Source organism: Gadus chalcogrammus, chromosome 16 (assembly GCF_026213295.1).
Source record: "Gadus chalcogrammus isolate NIFS_2021 chromosome 16, NIFS_Gcha_1.0, whole genome shotgun sequence".
NCBI lineage: Eukaryota > Metazoa > Chordata > Actinopteri > Gadiformes > Gadidae > Gadus > Gadus chalcogrammus.
The window spans coordinates 380,139-398,246 of NC_079427.1; the positions used below are offsets into that span (position 1 = coordinate 380,139).

The following is an 18,108-nucleotide window of genomic DNA, read 5'->3' on the forward strand; positions in this document are numbered from 1 at the left end:
CGGTCGTAGCCTACAGAGAGGGCGAACGTCTTTGAACATATTCAGGGTGAGTTTATGTTAACGGGCGCCTTTTAGCCTGCCAAGGTTTAGCGTTTAGCTAATGGGTTCACACGGAAGAGGAGTTTGTTCAGCCTATTCCTCAGTTTGTTCCGCCCATAACTCTGATTCTGTCCGTCTGTCAGTAAGCCTGACAGTTTCCTAGGCCACCTAATTTATGGCTTGCTTATCAAAAAAAAAAAAAAAAGATTAAATAAATAAATACACGTAGCCTATTGCGATTCATTTTCTTCTCAACCGAAATTAATCCTCAGGCATTCCTATCAAACTTTCGCATTCTTGGTATATTGAAACATGATGCCATTACATTACTGATGTTAGCCTATCTGAAATATCCATTTCAGTAGCATGGATATCTATTTTATCTCTGTAACTTTACCTGCTGGCCCAGGAACCGTCGCTGACACGGCGTGTTCTGTCCCTGATCTATCCACCTCTTCCAGTTCATTGCCTAGCTCTACCTGTTCCTCCTCATTCTCCCCTGGCTGTTTTTCCCCTGCTGTACTGGCATTTTTCTTTTCAAAAAAATTGGAAATGTCCGAAGTACCTTTTCGTTTCATCCTCTGAAAATTGACACACCATTTCAGTATTAGTTGTTAGCTATGCTAACTTTCCCGCTTAGCAATGCTAGCGTGAATTCAACAATAATAAAAACGTAATGAGTAAGTTCAGTTTTAAGAATGAAGTAAACATGTGTATGTATTTCCTTTGAGAGTTCACCATTGTGTGATATACATACCCACTAGAAGTTTTCTCGTCAGAAATGTGCTGTTCAAAAGGTGTTGTCCAAGTGCTGTGTGCTACTGCGGTCTTCGTCTTCCACGTTTCCTTCAAATCTCTCATCGCAATTCACCAACAAGCAACGTCAGGGAGGGGGGAGGGGGAGCTAGCTACAATGTCAGCAAGAGCAGCGCTGCTGTATCTTGCTACAAAATCGTTTTCACATTACAAACTATTGTGAATTCAAAAAAATCTAGACTACATTATATATTTAAAATAAATATGCATAATAAAAATTGTCTTAGGGGTGGCAAAGAATGATTTTGGGGTGGCAGTAGCCACCCCTCGCCACCCCATGGTGGCGCCACTGCGGAGCTTCTGGATAAAAACGTCAACACTGACTGGAAGAAATACACAAAACAAGGTCTTAAAGAACAATATTTAATTGGTTGCACAGGCGACCCCACTGAGCCCAGGGTTTATTTACACTGATGGAGACGGTTCTACACAAATCCATTGGGGTCACTTTGCCTCGCCAACTCAAAGTGAGGAGACGCGGTTCGTCCTCAGGGGCCGGCTTGGGGTCAGGGGTCAAGGGCCGGCTGGTCAAGGGCCGGCTGGGGTCGGGGGTCAAGGGTTGGCTGGGGTCGGGGGTCCTCAGGGGCCGGCTTGGGGTCAGGGGTCAAGGGCCGGCTGGGGGTCAGGGGCAACCCAGACCTGCCAACACAAGTCTGTATGCAGGTGTACGTGTGCTTGCCCACGCATACACACAAGTTCTCACTGTGTGTGTATGCACGTGCGTGCCCACGCAGCGGCTCCAGCGGTCACTTCTTCTCCACGAGCGTGGGCTCCGACAGCTTCTGGACGGTCAGCTCCTTCAGCAGCTGCTCCACGCAGCCTCTGAACTGGGGCTCGGGATCCTGGGGGCCAGGGGAGGCACGTGAGAGGGGAGGAAACACTGCCCCGTGTGGACGCGGACAGCATAACAACACAGGCTCCAACACTGCCCCGTGTGGAGGCGGACAGCATAACACAGGCTCCAACACTGCCCCGTGTGGAGACGGACAGCATAACAACACAGGCTCCAACACTGCCCCGTGTGGAGGCGGACAGCATAACACAGGCTCTAACACTGCCCCGTGTGGAGACGGACAGCATAACAACACAGGCTCCAACACTACCCCGTGTGGAGGCGGACAGCATAACACAGGCTCTAACACTGCCCCGTGTGGAGGCGGACAGCATAACACAGGCTCCAACACTGCCCCGTGTGGAGACGGACAGCATAACACAGGCTCTAACACTGCCCCGTGTGGAGACGGACAGCATACCACAGGCTCTAACACTGCCCCGTGTGGAGACGGACAGCATAACACAGGCTCTAACACTGCCCCGTGTGGACGCGGACAGCATAACAATGCAGGCTGTGACGTTGTCCTGTTACGACACGTTTAGATCACTCAAACACTGTTATGAAGGATCTGAGAGTGAAGAGGATCTTTGCATGAAAGCACGCTGAAGGTGTATTACCTATTATTTTCTTTGAGGGTCTACAAAAGCGCTATATAAATTAAATCCATTATTATTATTATTACCTATTATCTTGCATATACATACCTAACCTAAAATAAAACCTTTGTATGACATTTTTAATAAAACTTTTATCCAAAAGTGTGCAGAACAAGCGATAAAGTATTGAGCGATGTGCTTTTGCGTGTTGCTGTATAAATGCTGTATCTGTGGGCAGGAGGGCAGTACAGTGAGCAGGTTGCCCTGATACACCATACCACAGAGTGCAGCTTGACAACTCGCCGTTGTCAGTGTTCACCAGACGGGCTCACCTTGTGCTCCAGCTGTCTCTGCTTCTCCACAGCCTCCTCGAGGTTCAGACCCAGCCACTCCGCCTCCTCCTCTGGGACCTCAAACTGCTGCTTGCCACAGGGAGCCACCAGAGCACATGTTGATGTTCACATCCAGAATCAAAGAGTTCATGCAAACAAAACACTGTATACAGATCCTTAATTCCCATCACTTGGCTGTGCTTTATACCGTCTTGTGTTTGAGTGTTCTGCACAAGACAATATCCATGGTTGAGGGGAGGGTGATCATAGCTCATGGCTGCGTTTCCTCGGACCAGCACACATTAGGGTTAGGGTTAGCCCTTACCCTAACACTAAGCCTATCACTAAGGGTTAGGGTTAGTGTTAGGGTTAGCCCTTACCCTAACACTAAGCCTATCACTAAGGGTTAGGATTTGTGTTAGGGTTAGCCCTTGCCCTAACACTAAGCCTATCACTAAGGGTTAGGGTTAGTGTTAGCCCTTACTCTAATGCTTGAGGGGAGGGGGCTCATAGCTCATGGCTGTGTTTCCTCTGACCAGTACACATTAGTGTGCAGCGGAGCCTCACACACCTTGTATTTGCTGTAGACCGTGGCCCTCTTCACGTGGTCCGTGGGGTAGAGCTCGGTCTCCCTGCGAGCTAGCCTCAGCAGCATGGCCCTCTTCAGGTCCATCCCCAGCTTGGAGTTCAGGTCTTCCTTTGAGGTCTGATGAGGTTCATGCACAGTATCAAATACTCAAATACTACATCCTACAGAAATGCTACAAATCAAATACTCAGACTTGCGTCACAGGAATTGGCATTTCGTTCGCTAGTGTATTGGATATTACAGCATCAGATCTTACATATACAGGATTATTCGTTTGTCTGTTTCGCATGAATTTGTTGACGTTGAAAACAATTGCATTCACATACTGTACTTCTGGGATCGCATACTTGATAAATGTTCTGTAACTAAAGTAGACAGTTCTGTTAATCTATTCTCTCTCAATTCTTTCTTGCCTTACTTTCCATATTCAGTTAGACACAATCAAGCAGGTACTGCTAGTGAGAGCAGCAGTGGACCCATCACCTCGAGGGTTAGGGTTAGTGCTAGGTGCAAGTAACTAGTTGGGGTTAGGGTTACTAACCCTTACTGCTCGTAACAACAGCAGTTGACCCATCGTATCAACGGGCTCCTCCGGGAGAGCCGCATTGTTTCCAGTTTCCCGCAACAGGGAGAGTTGTTCCGATACCGATACCAGCATCGGAAATTATTTGGTAGAACACTGCCTCAAATCCAGTATCGGCGTGTATGCAAGTCTATGCGCCGATCAGATACCATCACGGGACTATAGCTCCTTGACTACACAGGCAAAGAACATCACAAACATGTGCGGTGTAATGCTGCTAGGTTAACGGTGGGAGCTGGAAAGTCGGAATGGGAAACGAGTCATTTTCGACCTACGTGTCCTCAATCTACCAAGTGGCAAAAACATGAATGCTCATGCTTGACTACAAGAATTCAAATGTATTATTATAATTATAGATTATAAATGTAAATGTGTAAATGTCCACATGTAAAAATACATTGTCGACAGTAGGTGAACCGACTTTAGCTTACTGTCATCTTAAGAGAACCCTAAGAAAGAATAATAAGAAGACTTGTTGGTAGTTACGATGCCAGATGCTGTCGGAACACCATCGGACCATCTCTAACCACAGCGCTTCGTGTGAGAGCAGAGCGCTTACCGTGAGAATGTACAGATCAAAGCCGTAGGCGGCGTCGATGAGGTCCAGGGTGCGCGGGGTGACGGTGATGGTGAACTTGTGGTCCAGTATCTCGCTGTAGAGCTCCCTCTTCAGCAGCTGCGGTTTCCACAGCTTCTTCACACGGTTGGACATCTTGGGAAGGACAAAGGAGGAGTGTCAAAAGGATGTGAAAATGAGTTGCTGCTATTCATGAAAATAATTTACCTGAAGGTTGGATTCCCTAACCCTTAAAAATAAACGCTGACGTTTACTGATTCAAATGACTTGAATTAAGTAATTAGTAGCCCCTCACTTTGTCATTGTTGGCGTATCTGAAGCCTGAGATCCAGCCCTCGCCCCCCCACAGGCCGTCCTGGGACTGCGGGGGGTAGTAGATGGGGATGGGGACGTCCTGGACCCGTTCTTTGAGCCCAGTGGTGGGGTTTGCTCTGTACTGGACCCCCAGGGGCCTCCAGTGGACCGGAGTGGGCTCCCGGGGCTCGAGGGCCCGGAGGTAATGCTGGGGCAGGCGGGCGTGGATGCCCTGCTTCAGCTTCATGGCGTCCCACAGCTTGGGAGCATACTTGTGGAGCGGCATGGTTCTGCGTCAGGCCCAAGACCCTGACCCCAACTGCTCAGGACTACCTGCTGAGAAGGGTCACAGTAAAGCTAGGGTTAAGGTTACCCTAACCCTAACCCATGCGTGTGGAGAGGCATGGCTCTGCGTCAGGCCTAACACCCTAACCGCCCAGGACTACCTGTTGAGAAGGGTCGCAGTAAAGTTAAAACCAACGTTAGGCCAAGACGTGCCATCGTTTTCCTTTATGCGTTCACTGTCATGATGTGCTCAATGCTGCTCAACTAAAACATACTCCAATGCAACCGACATTCTCATGAACGTATAATAAACATCAGAAGAAAACTTGAAAAGGGTTTCATTCAGGGAAACATTCTATAGTCAGTGTCTTTGTTTAAGAGGTGAAAGACTTACACCAAAATACATAACAATTTATATGGATATAATCAATATGATTGCACAACTTAACCATGGAAAACTGCTCGCAAACAATAAGGAAAACACTAATGATAATACATAATGAATTTATGCTGCAATTGAACAGTTTGGTGTTCTTGCTGTCAAGCAGTAGCGAATAATCCGTAGGTTAAAGAAAATTAAACATTTCATGTGGCTCTACGATTACTTTAAAGCGACGGACAAAGCATACCACCGAGAAAGCACAATGATCACCATTCATGTCATAGACTAAAAATATTCCAAATCATTATAGATTTCATAACATAACAGTTTTTGCATGATTACCTTACAACCAAGGACACACAGCCACCCGCACACATGGAACACTTCCGTATTTATCAAACCCGCCCACCGAAGCAAGCTATGCGATGATTGGCTGAGCTGAAATTCTTGCTGATGATTGGCCGCTCAAGCGGTCGTCTTTAGTGTTTCCGGGCCAAGTCGAGGTCGCGCATGGGCGTTGGCAAGTATAGGTGTGTGAACATTGAAAGTTTACGATCCCATCGCTTTTCAATATTTAACCCACTATTGTTTAAATTTCAGTTTCCTTACACCTCATTCACCCTGACTTACATTGTCCCCATGTAATCCGCTTCAGGCAGATTGGGCAGGGAATCTGGCCCAATATGGCAACACTATTAGCGTTGCCGCTGTGGGATGATGTCGACCTATTTCCACTTCCACTATGTGTGTTAAGCGTTAAACTCCCACCAATAATAAAGGTAAACATAAGAGAGAAATCGTATTGGAAAAGGCGACACACCGCCCGAAAGGTGGAATTGAACCACTCTGCCGCTAAGCAGCTACAGGTTTGAAGCCTGCACCCCGGACCACCGAGGGTCATCCGGGCATTATTAGCTGACGTCTGGCTACTATTTATACCTCATCTGTGGTATTGATGTCCCTCTTATGGTGCTAACTGTTTCTCGGTCTGTTTTACACACCTTGGCTATAATGAATGTAAATCGTAAGATCCCCATAGAAAACATTGACGGTGAGCATCTGTTATAGATGTTTCGATGACTTCATAACACAAGTGCGAGAAATAGCAAGGATACTCGGGAATATGCAAATTAGCTTGATGTCTATTGGCCAGCTGAGAACAAAAAGAGGCGTCAGATACCTGAGTCATAGGTAGTCCTTTGACTTGCCTCATATAAATATTAACATATTTTTTTATCGTCATTTTTGTGATGTCATTTTTATCTTTCAGAGATGTCCCAAATCTGAATCATAATTGTACAATTATGTGGGGATTATTTGACAGTCATGCATTTGCTTTTGCCATGATGTTAAAAAAATTGTGAAATAATTGTTGGCAATCAAATTTAGTATTGATTATTTTTGCTTAATGCTGGTATACAGAATATATGTTATAGTATTAAAGTAGAGTAGCATAGTAGCACACATTAAAAGAGAATGAGAGACAATTCATTTTATTTCATTGAATATATAAATGCAAACAAATAGAATCTCTAAACTATACATAAAATAAGCCTACTTTATTAAAGCCCAAAAACATCCTAGCCCCATCATGACCCTAAGCCTGCACCAGTGAATCCCCCAGTGGTGTAATAGGACAGGCAGTGGGCCCTCAGGCAGAGGTTGTTGGTTTGAGTCCTGTCTGGGGGCATCTAAAGCCTTACCCTGAGGCTCAGGGATGAGAAACATTCTCTGCTATAGCAAACCTACGACCCTATTCTTCAGTTAATATGTTAAGGGTTAGGATTAGGGTTAGCTAACCCTAACCTTTTCTGCTATAGCATACCTACGACCCTATTCTTCAGTTAATATGCTTAATGCTAGGATTAGGGTTAGCTAACCCTAACCTTCTCTGCTATAGCATACCTACGACCCTATTCTTCAGTTAATATGCTTAATGCTAGGATTAGGGTTAGCTAACCCTAACCTTCTCTGCTATAGCATACCTACGACCCTATTCTTCAGTTAATATGATAAGGGTTAGGATTAGGGTTAGCTAACCCTAACTTTCTCTGCTATAGCATACCTACGACACTATTCTCCAGTTAATACGTTTAATGCTATGTGTAATCACTGTTCCACTAGAGAGTCGTTCTCGATGAGCTCCTCCTCCAGTGGGGGCGCTGTCACAGTTCTTCTCTTGGCGAGCAGCACATCTTCTCCTGACATGCCGCCCCACAGGCCAGCCCACAGGCCCTGCTAGGGGGCCCCGGGGGAGCACTGCTGGGGCTCCTGTCGGCAGGGGCCGGGCCCAGGGCCGGAGGGGGGGGGAACTCTGGCTGGATGGTGCAGCAGCTGATCCCGAAGCCCTGAAACACCTTGGTGACGGCTGCTATCAGATCACCACACCTGGAAGAACACTGAGTTTATATATAGCTGAAAGAACACTGCGTTTATATATACCTGGAAGAACACTGAGTTTATATATACCTGGAAGAACACTGAATTTATATATACCTGGTAGAACACTGAGTTTATATATACCTGGAAGAACACTGAGTTTATATATACCTGGTAGAACACTGAGTTTATATATACCTGGTAGAACACTGAGTTTATATATACCTGGAAGAACACTGAGTTTATATATACCTGGAAGAACACTGAGTTTATATATACCTGGAAGAATACTGAGTTTATATATACCTGGAAGAACACTGAGTTTATATATACCTGGTAGAACACTGAGTTCATATATACCTGGTAGAACACTGAGTTTATATCTACCTGGTAGAACACTGAGTTTATATATACCTGGAAGAACACTGAGTTTATATATACCTGAAAGAACACTGAGTAATATATATACCTGGTGGAACACTGAGTTTATATATAGCTGTAAGAACACTGAGTTTATATATACCTGGAAGAACACTGAGTTTATATATACCTGGAAGAACACTGAGTTTATATATACCTGGTAGAACACTGAGTTTATATATACCTGGTAGAACACTGAGTTTATATATACCTGGTAGAACACTGAGTTTATATATACCTGGAAGAACACTGAGTTTATATATACCTGGTAGAACACTGAGTTTATATATACCTGGAAGAACACTGAGTTCATATATACCTGGTAGAACACTGAGTTTATATCTACCTGGTAGAACACTGAGTTTATATATACCTGGAAGAACACTGAGTTTATATATACCTGAAAGAACACTGAGTAATATATATACCTGGTGGAACACTGAGTTTATATATAGCTGTAAGAACACTGAGTTTATATATACCTGATAGAACACTGAGTTTATATATACCTGGTAGAACACTGAGTTTATACATACCTGGTGGAACACTGAGTTTATATATACCTGGTAGAACACTGAGTTTATATATACCTGGTAGAACACTGAGTTTATATATACCTGGTAGAACACTGAGTTTATATATAGCTGAAAGAACACTGAGTTTATATATACCTGGTAGAACACTGAGTTTATATATACCTGAAAGAACACTGAGTTTATATATGGCTGGTAGAACACTGAGTTTATATATAGCTGGTAGAACACTGAGTTTATGTATACCTGAAAGAACCCTGAGTTTATATATGGCTGAAAGAACACTGAGTTTATATATACCTGGTGGAACACAGTTTATATCTGAAAGAACACTGAGTTTATATATACCTGGAAGAACACTGAGTTTATATATACCTGGTAGAACGTGTCATTTATATATACTGTAGCTGGTAGAACACTGAGTTTATATGTACCTGGTAGAACATGTCGTTTATATGAACCTGGTAGAACATGTAGTTTATATATACCTGGTAGAACATGTTGTTTATATGAACCTGGTAGAACATGTAGTTTATATGAACCTGGAAGAACAATGAGTTTATATATACCTGGTAGAACATGTAGTTTATATGAACCTGGTAGAACACAGAGTTTATATATACCTTGTAGAACATGTCGTTTATATGAACCTGGTAGAACATGTAGTTTATATATACCTGGTAGAACATGTCGTTTATATGAACCTGGTAGAACATGTAGTTTATATATACCTGGTAGAACATGTCGTTTATATGAACCTGGTAGAACATGTAGTTTATATAAAACTGGAAGAACACTGAGTTTATATATACCTGGTAGAACATGTCGTTTATATGAACCTGGTAGAACATGTCCTTTATATGAACCTGGTAGAACATGTAGTTTATATATACCTGGTAGAATATGTCGTTTATATGAACCTGGTAGAACATGTAGTTTATATATACCTGGTAGAACATGTTGTTTATATGAACCTGGTAGAACATGTAGTTTATATGAACCTGGAAGAACACTGAGTTTATATATACCTGGTAGAACATGTAGTTTACATGAACCTGGTAGAACACTGAGTTTATATATACCTGGTAGAAGATGTCGTTTATATGAACCTGGTAGAACATGTAGTTTATATATACCTGGTAGAACATGTCGTTTATATGAACCTGGTAGAACATGTAGTTTATATGAACCTGGAAGAACACTGAGTTTATATATACCTGGTAGAACATGTTGTTTATATGAACCTGGTAGAACATGTAGTTTATATATACCTGGTAGAACATGTCGTTTATATGAACCTGGTAGAACATGTAGTTTATATATACCTGGTAGAACATGTAGTTTATATGAACCTGGTAGAACATGTAGTTTATATATACCTGGTAGAACATGTCGTTTATATGAACCTGGTAAAACATGTAGTTTATATGAACCTGGTAGAACATGTAGTTTATATATACCTGCTAGAACATGTAGTTTATATATACCTGCTAGAACATGTCGTTTATATGAACCTGGTAGAACATGTAGTTTATATATACCTGGTAGAACATGTTGTTTATATGAACCTGGTAAAACATGTAGTTTATATTAACCTGGAAGAACACTGAGTTTATATATACCTGGTAGAACATGTAGTTTATATGAACCTGGTAGAACACTGAGTTTATATATACCTGGTAGAACATGTCGTTTATATGAACCTGGTAGAACATGTAGTTTATATATACCTGGTAGAACATGTAGTTTATGTGAACCTGGTAGAACATGTAGTTTATATGAACCTGGTAGAACACTGAGTTTATATATACCTGGTAGAACATGTCGTTTATATGAACCTGGTAGAACATGTAGTTTATATATACCTGGTAGAACATGTAGTTTATGTGAACCTGGTAGAACATGTCATTTATATATACCTGGTAGAACATGTCGTTTATATGAACCTGGTAGAACATGTCGTTTATATGAACCTGGTAGAACATGTAGTTTATATGAACCTGGTAGAACATGTAGTTTATATATACCTGGTAGAACATGTAGTTTATATATACCTGGTAGTTCGGTGTCAATTTATTCTAATCAGGGACGCAGTGTGGCGGGCTCACCGGTGTTTCTGGAAGCCATCTTGGCACCGTACGTGCACGGACGCCACGCTTCGCGTTTCTGTCAGCTGCCAAACATGGAAGTCGTGCAGAGACTGGACTCCCGGGACACGGGAGATCTCCCCCTTGAGATCTGCCATGGACACGCTGGCCGGACTGGCCTGCAGCAGCAGCAGGCCGTATCGGTACACCTGGGGTAGGGTGGCCCGCGCTTCGGATTTACGACATTTATCGTATTTATTTTGACCAAACTATGAAAAGAGCGAGCGGCTTCTCTGACCTGCGGCCCGGCGCTGACCAGCAGCACGGCGATGGCCATCATGGAGAAGGCCACATCCAGATGGACCAGGGAGGTGCAGCTCAGAGACGCGGGAACGCACTGCGGGGCGGCCAGCATCAGAAGCAGCCCTTGGACCACTGCTAGGACCGCGGGGAACAGCGCCGGGAACGCCGCCGCCGCCGCCCGGAGACGGGCCAGCCCCCGGCGCCCATATCCCACCCCGTCAGGGTACCCGTCAGACCGGATGCTCGGGACTCGGACCTCAGAGGCTGCAGAATGACAAACAAACAGCAGCCATCAGGACCCGCCTCAAGCCGCCCGCTGTGAGGGGAACAGGACGTGATCGTCTGGGTTACGTCCCACACCGGATGGGGATCCTTTACCTGGTCCGGGGGGTCCTCTGGGGACCAGTGTCCCCGGGTCCTGACGGGGCTCCCTGGCCTCGGGCTCCAGGGCAGCGAGGGCGTCAGGGTTGGAGAAGACGAGCGCGTCGGCCCAGTAGGAGGCGGCTCGGCCGGCCTCGGCCCCGCCACGCCCTGGCTCTCCTCCTCCTGTCTCCGCTGCTCCAGGGGTCAGAGCAGAGGAGTGGAGACAAACAGGAAGAGGTATGTGATAGATCTCCCAGCTGCATCAACACCGCACTGCTCTCCCACTGAGGACGCTATCATCCTATCACGGGGCCGAGTTCCCACTGGTAGAAGCTGCTTTATGGAGGATGGGAGGTTACCCCGTCCGATGGCTCCATGGTCCGGTCCGCCCCCCGGCAGACGGGCCCAGGTCAAGCCCAGCACCAGGGCGTTGTGGAGGACACTGAGCACCCCCACCACCGTGGACACCAGCGGGAAGCGCTTCTCCGTGGGCTCCATTATCTGAGGGAGCACCTCCAGGAAGTAGGTCCCGCATAGAGTGGCCAGGCAGAGCGCTGAGGAGAACACCTCCACACTCTGGGTCCTCATCGCTGGGTAGGACAGCCCGGAGCCGGGGGGGGGCGGGCCCAAGCCGGGGGGGGGTGGGCCCAAGCTGGGGGGGGGCAGGCCCAAGCCGCCCTCGGGACGTCGACCAGAATCAGCCTTCAGATCAGGGGTCGGAGGTCGGGGAGAGGAGGAAGGAGGCGGGGTTGGAGGTGAGGTAGGAGGTGACATAGAAGGTGAGGTAGGAGGTGAGGTAGGAGGTGACGTAGGAGTTGACGCAGGAGGTGATGTAGGAGGTGATGTAGGAGGTGAGGTAGGAGGAGATGTAGGGGGGGATGTAGGAGGGGATGTAGGAGCGGACTCCGTGGTGCAGTCGCCCACTCGGTGCCGGGCGTGGAGGAAGACGGACATGTGCATGAAGAGGTAGAGTGTGTGGAAGCCGTCCGTCATGGTGGTCAGAGACCTGCAGACGTTGCTGATGACGAGCTGAGCCAGCAGCAGCCCCAGGGTCTGCAGCCACAGCCAGCCCCGCAGCACATTCAGCCCGCCTGCGGACATAGCCATGCCTGAAGGGGAGACACAGGGGACAGAGGGAGACAGAGGACTTTATTATCACTTGAAAACAAGGTACAACTAAAGGGGAAGAAGCGTCCTGGATCAGGTTCATGGTGGATTCCTCCTACATACACTGGCCTATCACAACACCCCCTCCCCTCTGTCCCCCTCCCCTCTGTCCCCCTCCCCCCTGTCCCCCTCCCCTCTGTCCCCCTCCCCTCTGTCCCCCACCCCTCTGTCCCCCTCCCCTCTGTCCCCCACCCCTCTGTCCTCCTCCCCTCTGTCCCCCTCCCCTCTGTCCCCCTCCCCCCTGTCCTCCTCCCCCCTGTCCCCCTCCCCTCTGTCCCCCTCCCCTCTGTCCCCCCTCCCCTCTGTCCCCCTCCCCTCTGTCCCCCTCCCCTCTGTCCCCCTCCCCTGTCCCCCCTCCCCTCTGTCCCCCTCCCCCCTGTCCCCCTCCCCTCTGTCCCCCCTCCCCTCTGTCCCCCTCCCCTCTGTCCCCCTCCCCTCTGTCCCCCCTCCCCTCTGTCCCCCTCCCCTCTGTCCCCTCCCCAGTTCCACACTAACTGAATGTCTTCCTCCTCTGGATTCTCAGCCGATTACAACATATATAATGGACATCTTATACATTACAGTTATATCAGATGTAGGGCAGTGATGTTCTCTTTGATGGTAATCCACTCGTCAGCTAATCATTTAAACTAATATAAAACAGACATGATAAACCACATGTGCTTGAGATGAACGTCGGAAAGAGAGAGAGAGAGCGAGAGAGAGAGAGAGAGAGAGAGAGAGAGAGAGAGAGAGAGAGAGAGAGAGAGAGAGAGAGAGAGAGCGAGAGAGAGAGAGAGAGAGAGAGAGAGAGAGAGAGAGAGAGAGAGACAGACAGACAGACAGACAGACAGACAGACAGACAGACAGACAGACAGACAGACAGACAGACAGACAGACAGACAGACAGACAGACAGACAGACAGACAAAGAAATTGACACAAAATATTTCGAATAGATATCAAATATATGTAAGTCTGGTAAATTTATTTTAACGTCTGAATCTAATTGTTTGCAATTGTAATGCAACTAGAGCTACTACTACTGCTACTGCTACTACTACTACTAATGATAATGTAATACTAATACTAACGTCAATACATGTTCTTGGATTTAAAATGGCATGAAACACTTGTTTGAACACTTCTCTGTGTTAAAACAAGAATTCAAACAATCGTTTGAACACAAATTGAGTCAAGTAAGGACCTTGTCACAGAATGCAAATTGCTTTAATTCTAAAAGCCTGTTCCTCAACTCTTTGGGCAACGCCTGATAGAACATAAGTTGGTCTTACCTCAGTCAAGGTCTTCTGTATCACACACCAACCCGCATGTCAGTTCATGTGAGTGGCTGCTGTGCCTCTCTCCCTCCCCCTCTCGCTCTACCTCCCTCTCTCCCCCCTAAGCCTTCCTCTCACCCAGCCGCGGTCATGTGAGGCAGCTGAAGGAATCGTCTTCACTAACTTAACTCTTAGATCTACTGAGGAGAAAAGTCGCTTCAGAAGGTAAACCCCGTTATCACTGGTAGGTAGCGCCATCAAATCTATCTCCAATTATCACAAAGGTGCTAGTTTCAAAGGTCTAATATCTGCTATGATCATTCATCTTTGAGTGATAGTGATCCATACCGTAAATGCTTGTCCTGGCAATTTCCTTAAGAGATATTGCGTCTATGATTGATGAGATTTCTAAATGCAAAAAGCACCCAATAGTTGTTGTATTAACCTATGTTAATGCAGGAATACATTAGATACATCCTCTCTAACAGAGTGAGTCTAGAATACAGTTAGACAGAGCTATTTAAACAGTCCCACTTTCAATCCAATCAGATACCATTGTCCAGGTCTGGTTCTGAATGATGATGATAGATTCTGGCCTCTTCTCTCCCCAGACCAGAGACAGTTTTTGGGCCTGGTTCTGATGTGATTGTGTGTGAAAGGATGAGTTACTAGCACTTCACCCAGGTTTCAGTGTTGGGTGGATGGCCAAGGGGATTGGGTCAAATGTGACCTTTGTAGTTGCTGGCGTGAATCCAGGTAGAACTCTCAGCTACCTTCCTGATGATGTGATCAACAGGACTTGGAATGGTCCCAAACACCTTGGTAAGTTCCAGGCACATCTCTGATGACTATTTTACCAGTGCACTGATAGACTGCAAAGTTCGGGAGAGATGAATACAATAATCATTCACGCTGTGATATGTCGCTGTTGTTTGGTGCACCTGTCCCAATTGACAATGGCCGTCCCATCAGGACTTCATTGGGGGACAGACCTACTTTTACTCCGATGCATCCCCTAATAGCCAGTAAGACCAGTGGCAAGACCTTCACCCATTACATGCCTTTATCTGCAGTCGCTTTTGCCAGTTTCTTATTTTAGGTCCTGTGGGAGCCATTTGATTAAAAAAACTATAAGCGTTGCTCTTTTGTTTTTTTGAGCAATGAGGCGATCACTGCGTATCCCGTGACATAATAAGTAATCTAACAGAGATCTAGCACAAAGATGTTAGATCACAATTTCTGTTGACACAGGAGACGCCAACAGGAATGCTTTTCCACCGCTTGGTACCGCTCCGTATTAATTCCCAAGTTTTGAAAGGAAAAAAAAGTAATTGAAGCGAGGCACAGTTTTTTATTAGTTGATATGGTTTTGAACAAATGGATGCATGCATCGGCTCTGAGTTTGTTTGTTTGTTACTTTAAAACCGCATACACTATACAGATCCTTGGTCCCTAACATCATATCAGCTTGGTCTCTGCCTGGAATGGGTTAGGGCCCTGAACATACAGACTTGACGCAGTTTGCCAATGGATGACCTGTGTTCTTGGGCCACTTCAAGAATGGTCGCGGCGAGGGCTGCCCCTCCCATTACAGATGGGTCTGGGAGGCATTCTGCTATGTCCTTAATGTCACTGGGTCTCCATGCATGAAAACGTATGCCAGACTGTCATCCTGGGAGTTCAGGACTTCAATCATGAGGAACAGTCCATCCTCCCGCCCTCGTAAAGGGGAGGTGGGGAAAACGCCATTCCCTGGTTCCTTCAGCTGATGGCTATGGGTTCCTTTTTGGTTGTTTCGGCCGCCAGCTGGCTAGCTTGCTACGAGTGGTAACCCCCGCGGGGCTCCCTCCTCTGCTGTGAGGTCAGGATAGAGCTGATGGAGCGGCCGCCTGGGCATTGTCATACGGTGGAGGTGGACATCTTGGTTGACAATGAGATTAAGAATCCCTACACTCTCTACGCTCTCCGTCCCTAGTGTCATTTTTTTCTATACTGGCTCTCTCTTTCACACCATTGAAATGCATGCCAACATGTTTTAACTCTTTTCTTTCACTTTTCTGAATTCAACAACCTCTAACTTCTTAAACCGTTTTGACTAAAAATACCCATTTCAGGAAAGCCCAGTTTACGCCAATATTTTAAACCCTCCAGAGCCTTTTCACCATGTTTCTCCAACATTAGCTTTGCAGGACCTGTTATTTATATTTTCCCGATTTATTTCCCATTTAGATCCGTACACACTGAATTATTATTTTACAATTCTCTTACTACTTTGTGTTCCTAATTTGTCACTTTATCTATTTATCTTTTTCAAGTTACCTACCCAAACAGCATTTTAGCTATTAAAGTATCCAACTTGTTCTACTATTACCATAAACATATTTTAGCCGGACAAGTACCTAAATTATTCCTTACTATTACCACAACGTTTTTGTAGCTAATATACTGTGATTGTAGTAGTATTTTACCTATAATTATCCACATTGTTCCACTTTTCCGTAACATATGCACTACCAAAACGGATATTGTGTATTGTGATCTCATCTGTCCTGTGTAAAAAGGAAATCTATTCCCAACAAGCGCCCTCTTCTCACCCCAGTAAGCTGGTTGCCTTCACCTGGTGGCAAGGTAGAGCTCTGGGACCTAGTGCTCAGACGTAGGACTAGGTCATATTTTGTATATTCTTCAGGTTAGGTATCCCGAACAATCCCCCAAAATGGCCAGGGCAATGTCCTTAAGAGATATTGCGTCTAGAACACAGGGGATTTCTAAAGGCAAAAAGCACTAATATAGTTGTAGACAATTAACCCATTTTAGTGCACGCATACATTAGACTCCTCTCTAGCAGAGTGAGGCCAGGATGTGGCAGACAGAGCAATTTAAACAGTTTCGCAGCCTCCCCACATTGCAGATGTCAATAATCAAATCAGTAATGTTTACCCAAGACATAGAGTGCATAAGGGGATGCTCTGTCCCTGGTGGGCGCTTTACCCAAGCCAGAAGGTTAACCTTCAGATGACTCTGAGAAAGGTAGGGTGGCTGACCCAAGCACATGACTCTGAGGAAGGTATGGTGGCTGACCCAAGCACAAAGGTTAACATTTGGACGACACTGAGGAAAGGCAGACATAGAAGGAATAGGAAACAGCCTTAGATTACTAAAAGGAAACAACATATGGATTTCCCATCACAAGCTGCAGCCGTTGTCTCCTGTAAGGTGAGGACTGGGGTCCACTGGACTGGACCTGACAGGAGTTGACACTACGGAATTTTATAAATCAACATGCTTGCAAATTCCTGAGGCAAAGCTTTACCCAAAAAGCCACATGGCTGGACACACACACACAGACACACACGCATGCACGAACGCACACACACACTCGAACAAACACACACAGTGGACGGTGCGGACAGTCGCAAACACAGACACACACACAGACAAACACACACACATACACACAGACAGTCACACGCGCACACACACACACATATATGCTTGCACGCACACACACAAAAACAAACCCAATGAATACATACACAAGCACACACTTGAATAAAAGGGCGATAGATTTGCATGCACCCAAGTAGCGCGCACACACACACACACACACACACACACACACACACACACACACACACACACACACACACACACACACACACACACACACACACACACACACACACACACACACACACACACACACACACAAATATTCACGCACTGGCGCACACAGACACAGACACACACACACACATACACTAAAACACATACACAAGCCAACACACAGGATGCTTTCCTTAATGAGTAACCAGTAAAAACTGTTTATATAAATTACGTGATTTCTACTGCCTCTAAATTATTTGCCAATTGAATTGGCCTAAACTGTTGCTTCCAATTTTTTCTCAAAGAATAAAAAAATAAAAGAAGGGAAAGTTAATGTTTTATTTAAACTTGTCTATCTACTTCAGTGTTCTACTCCAAAAAGTGATGGGGGTGCATTGTGTACCTTTTAGTACAAACTGCTTCTAAAAAGGTGTTCAAGGCAACATGAATTCATTGCAACAACTTATTTCACATCAGTACTACCACTTTAAGAACGGACGCAAAATTCTTCCATTCTTATTCTGATTCCATCCAATCGTCCCCCTTTTGAACTAGAAGTGAGGGCCTCACTTCCTTCTCATGAGGAGGAAGTGAGGGAACCAACGCTCCTTATTTCCTCACTTCCTCCTCGTGAGAAGGAAGGGAGGGCCCAAGGCTTCTCATC

General features: G+C 45.8%; 1 protein-coding gene and 1 non-coding gene across 4 annotated transcripts; both read right to left on the bottom strand.

The window, feature by feature from the left end:
• Nucleotides 1-1,203: 1,203 nt before the first annotated feature.
• Nucleotides 1,204-6,223, bottom strand: mrpl28 (mitochondrial ribosomal protein L28). 3 transcript variants are annotated; one of them, XM_056611185.1, is made up of 6 exons: nt 5,959-6,223; nt 4,663-4,997; nt 4,350-4,502; nt 3,190-3,324; nt 2,619-2,705; nt 1,204-1,697 (listed from the first exon to the last, which is right to left on the bottom strand). In XM_056611185.1, the coding sequence occupies exons 2-6, from the start codon at nt 4,945-4,947 to the stop codon at nt 1,602-1,604; spliced, it is 756 nt and encodes a 251-aa protein (XP_056467160.1). In that variant the 5' UTR covers nt 4,948-4,997; nt 5,959-6,223; the 3' UTR covers nt 1,204-1,601. The 3 variants fall into 3 exon arrangements, with proteins under 3 accessions (XP_056467160.1, XP_056467159.1, XP_056467161.1); XM_056611184.1 differs by lacking the exon at nt 5,959-6,223 and adding an exon at nt 5,671-5,766; XM_056611186.1 differs by lacking the exon at nt 5,959-6,223 and adding an exon at nt 5,671-5,723 and having other exon boundaries at nt 4,663-4,994.
• On the bottom strand, nt 6,149-6,235 carry trnastop-uca (transfer RNA opal suppressor (anticodon UCA)). The gene has a single exon. It is a non-coding gene; the product is annotated as a tRNA-Sec (tRNA).
• Between the last annotated feature and the right edge of the window lie 11,873 nt (nt 6,236-18,108).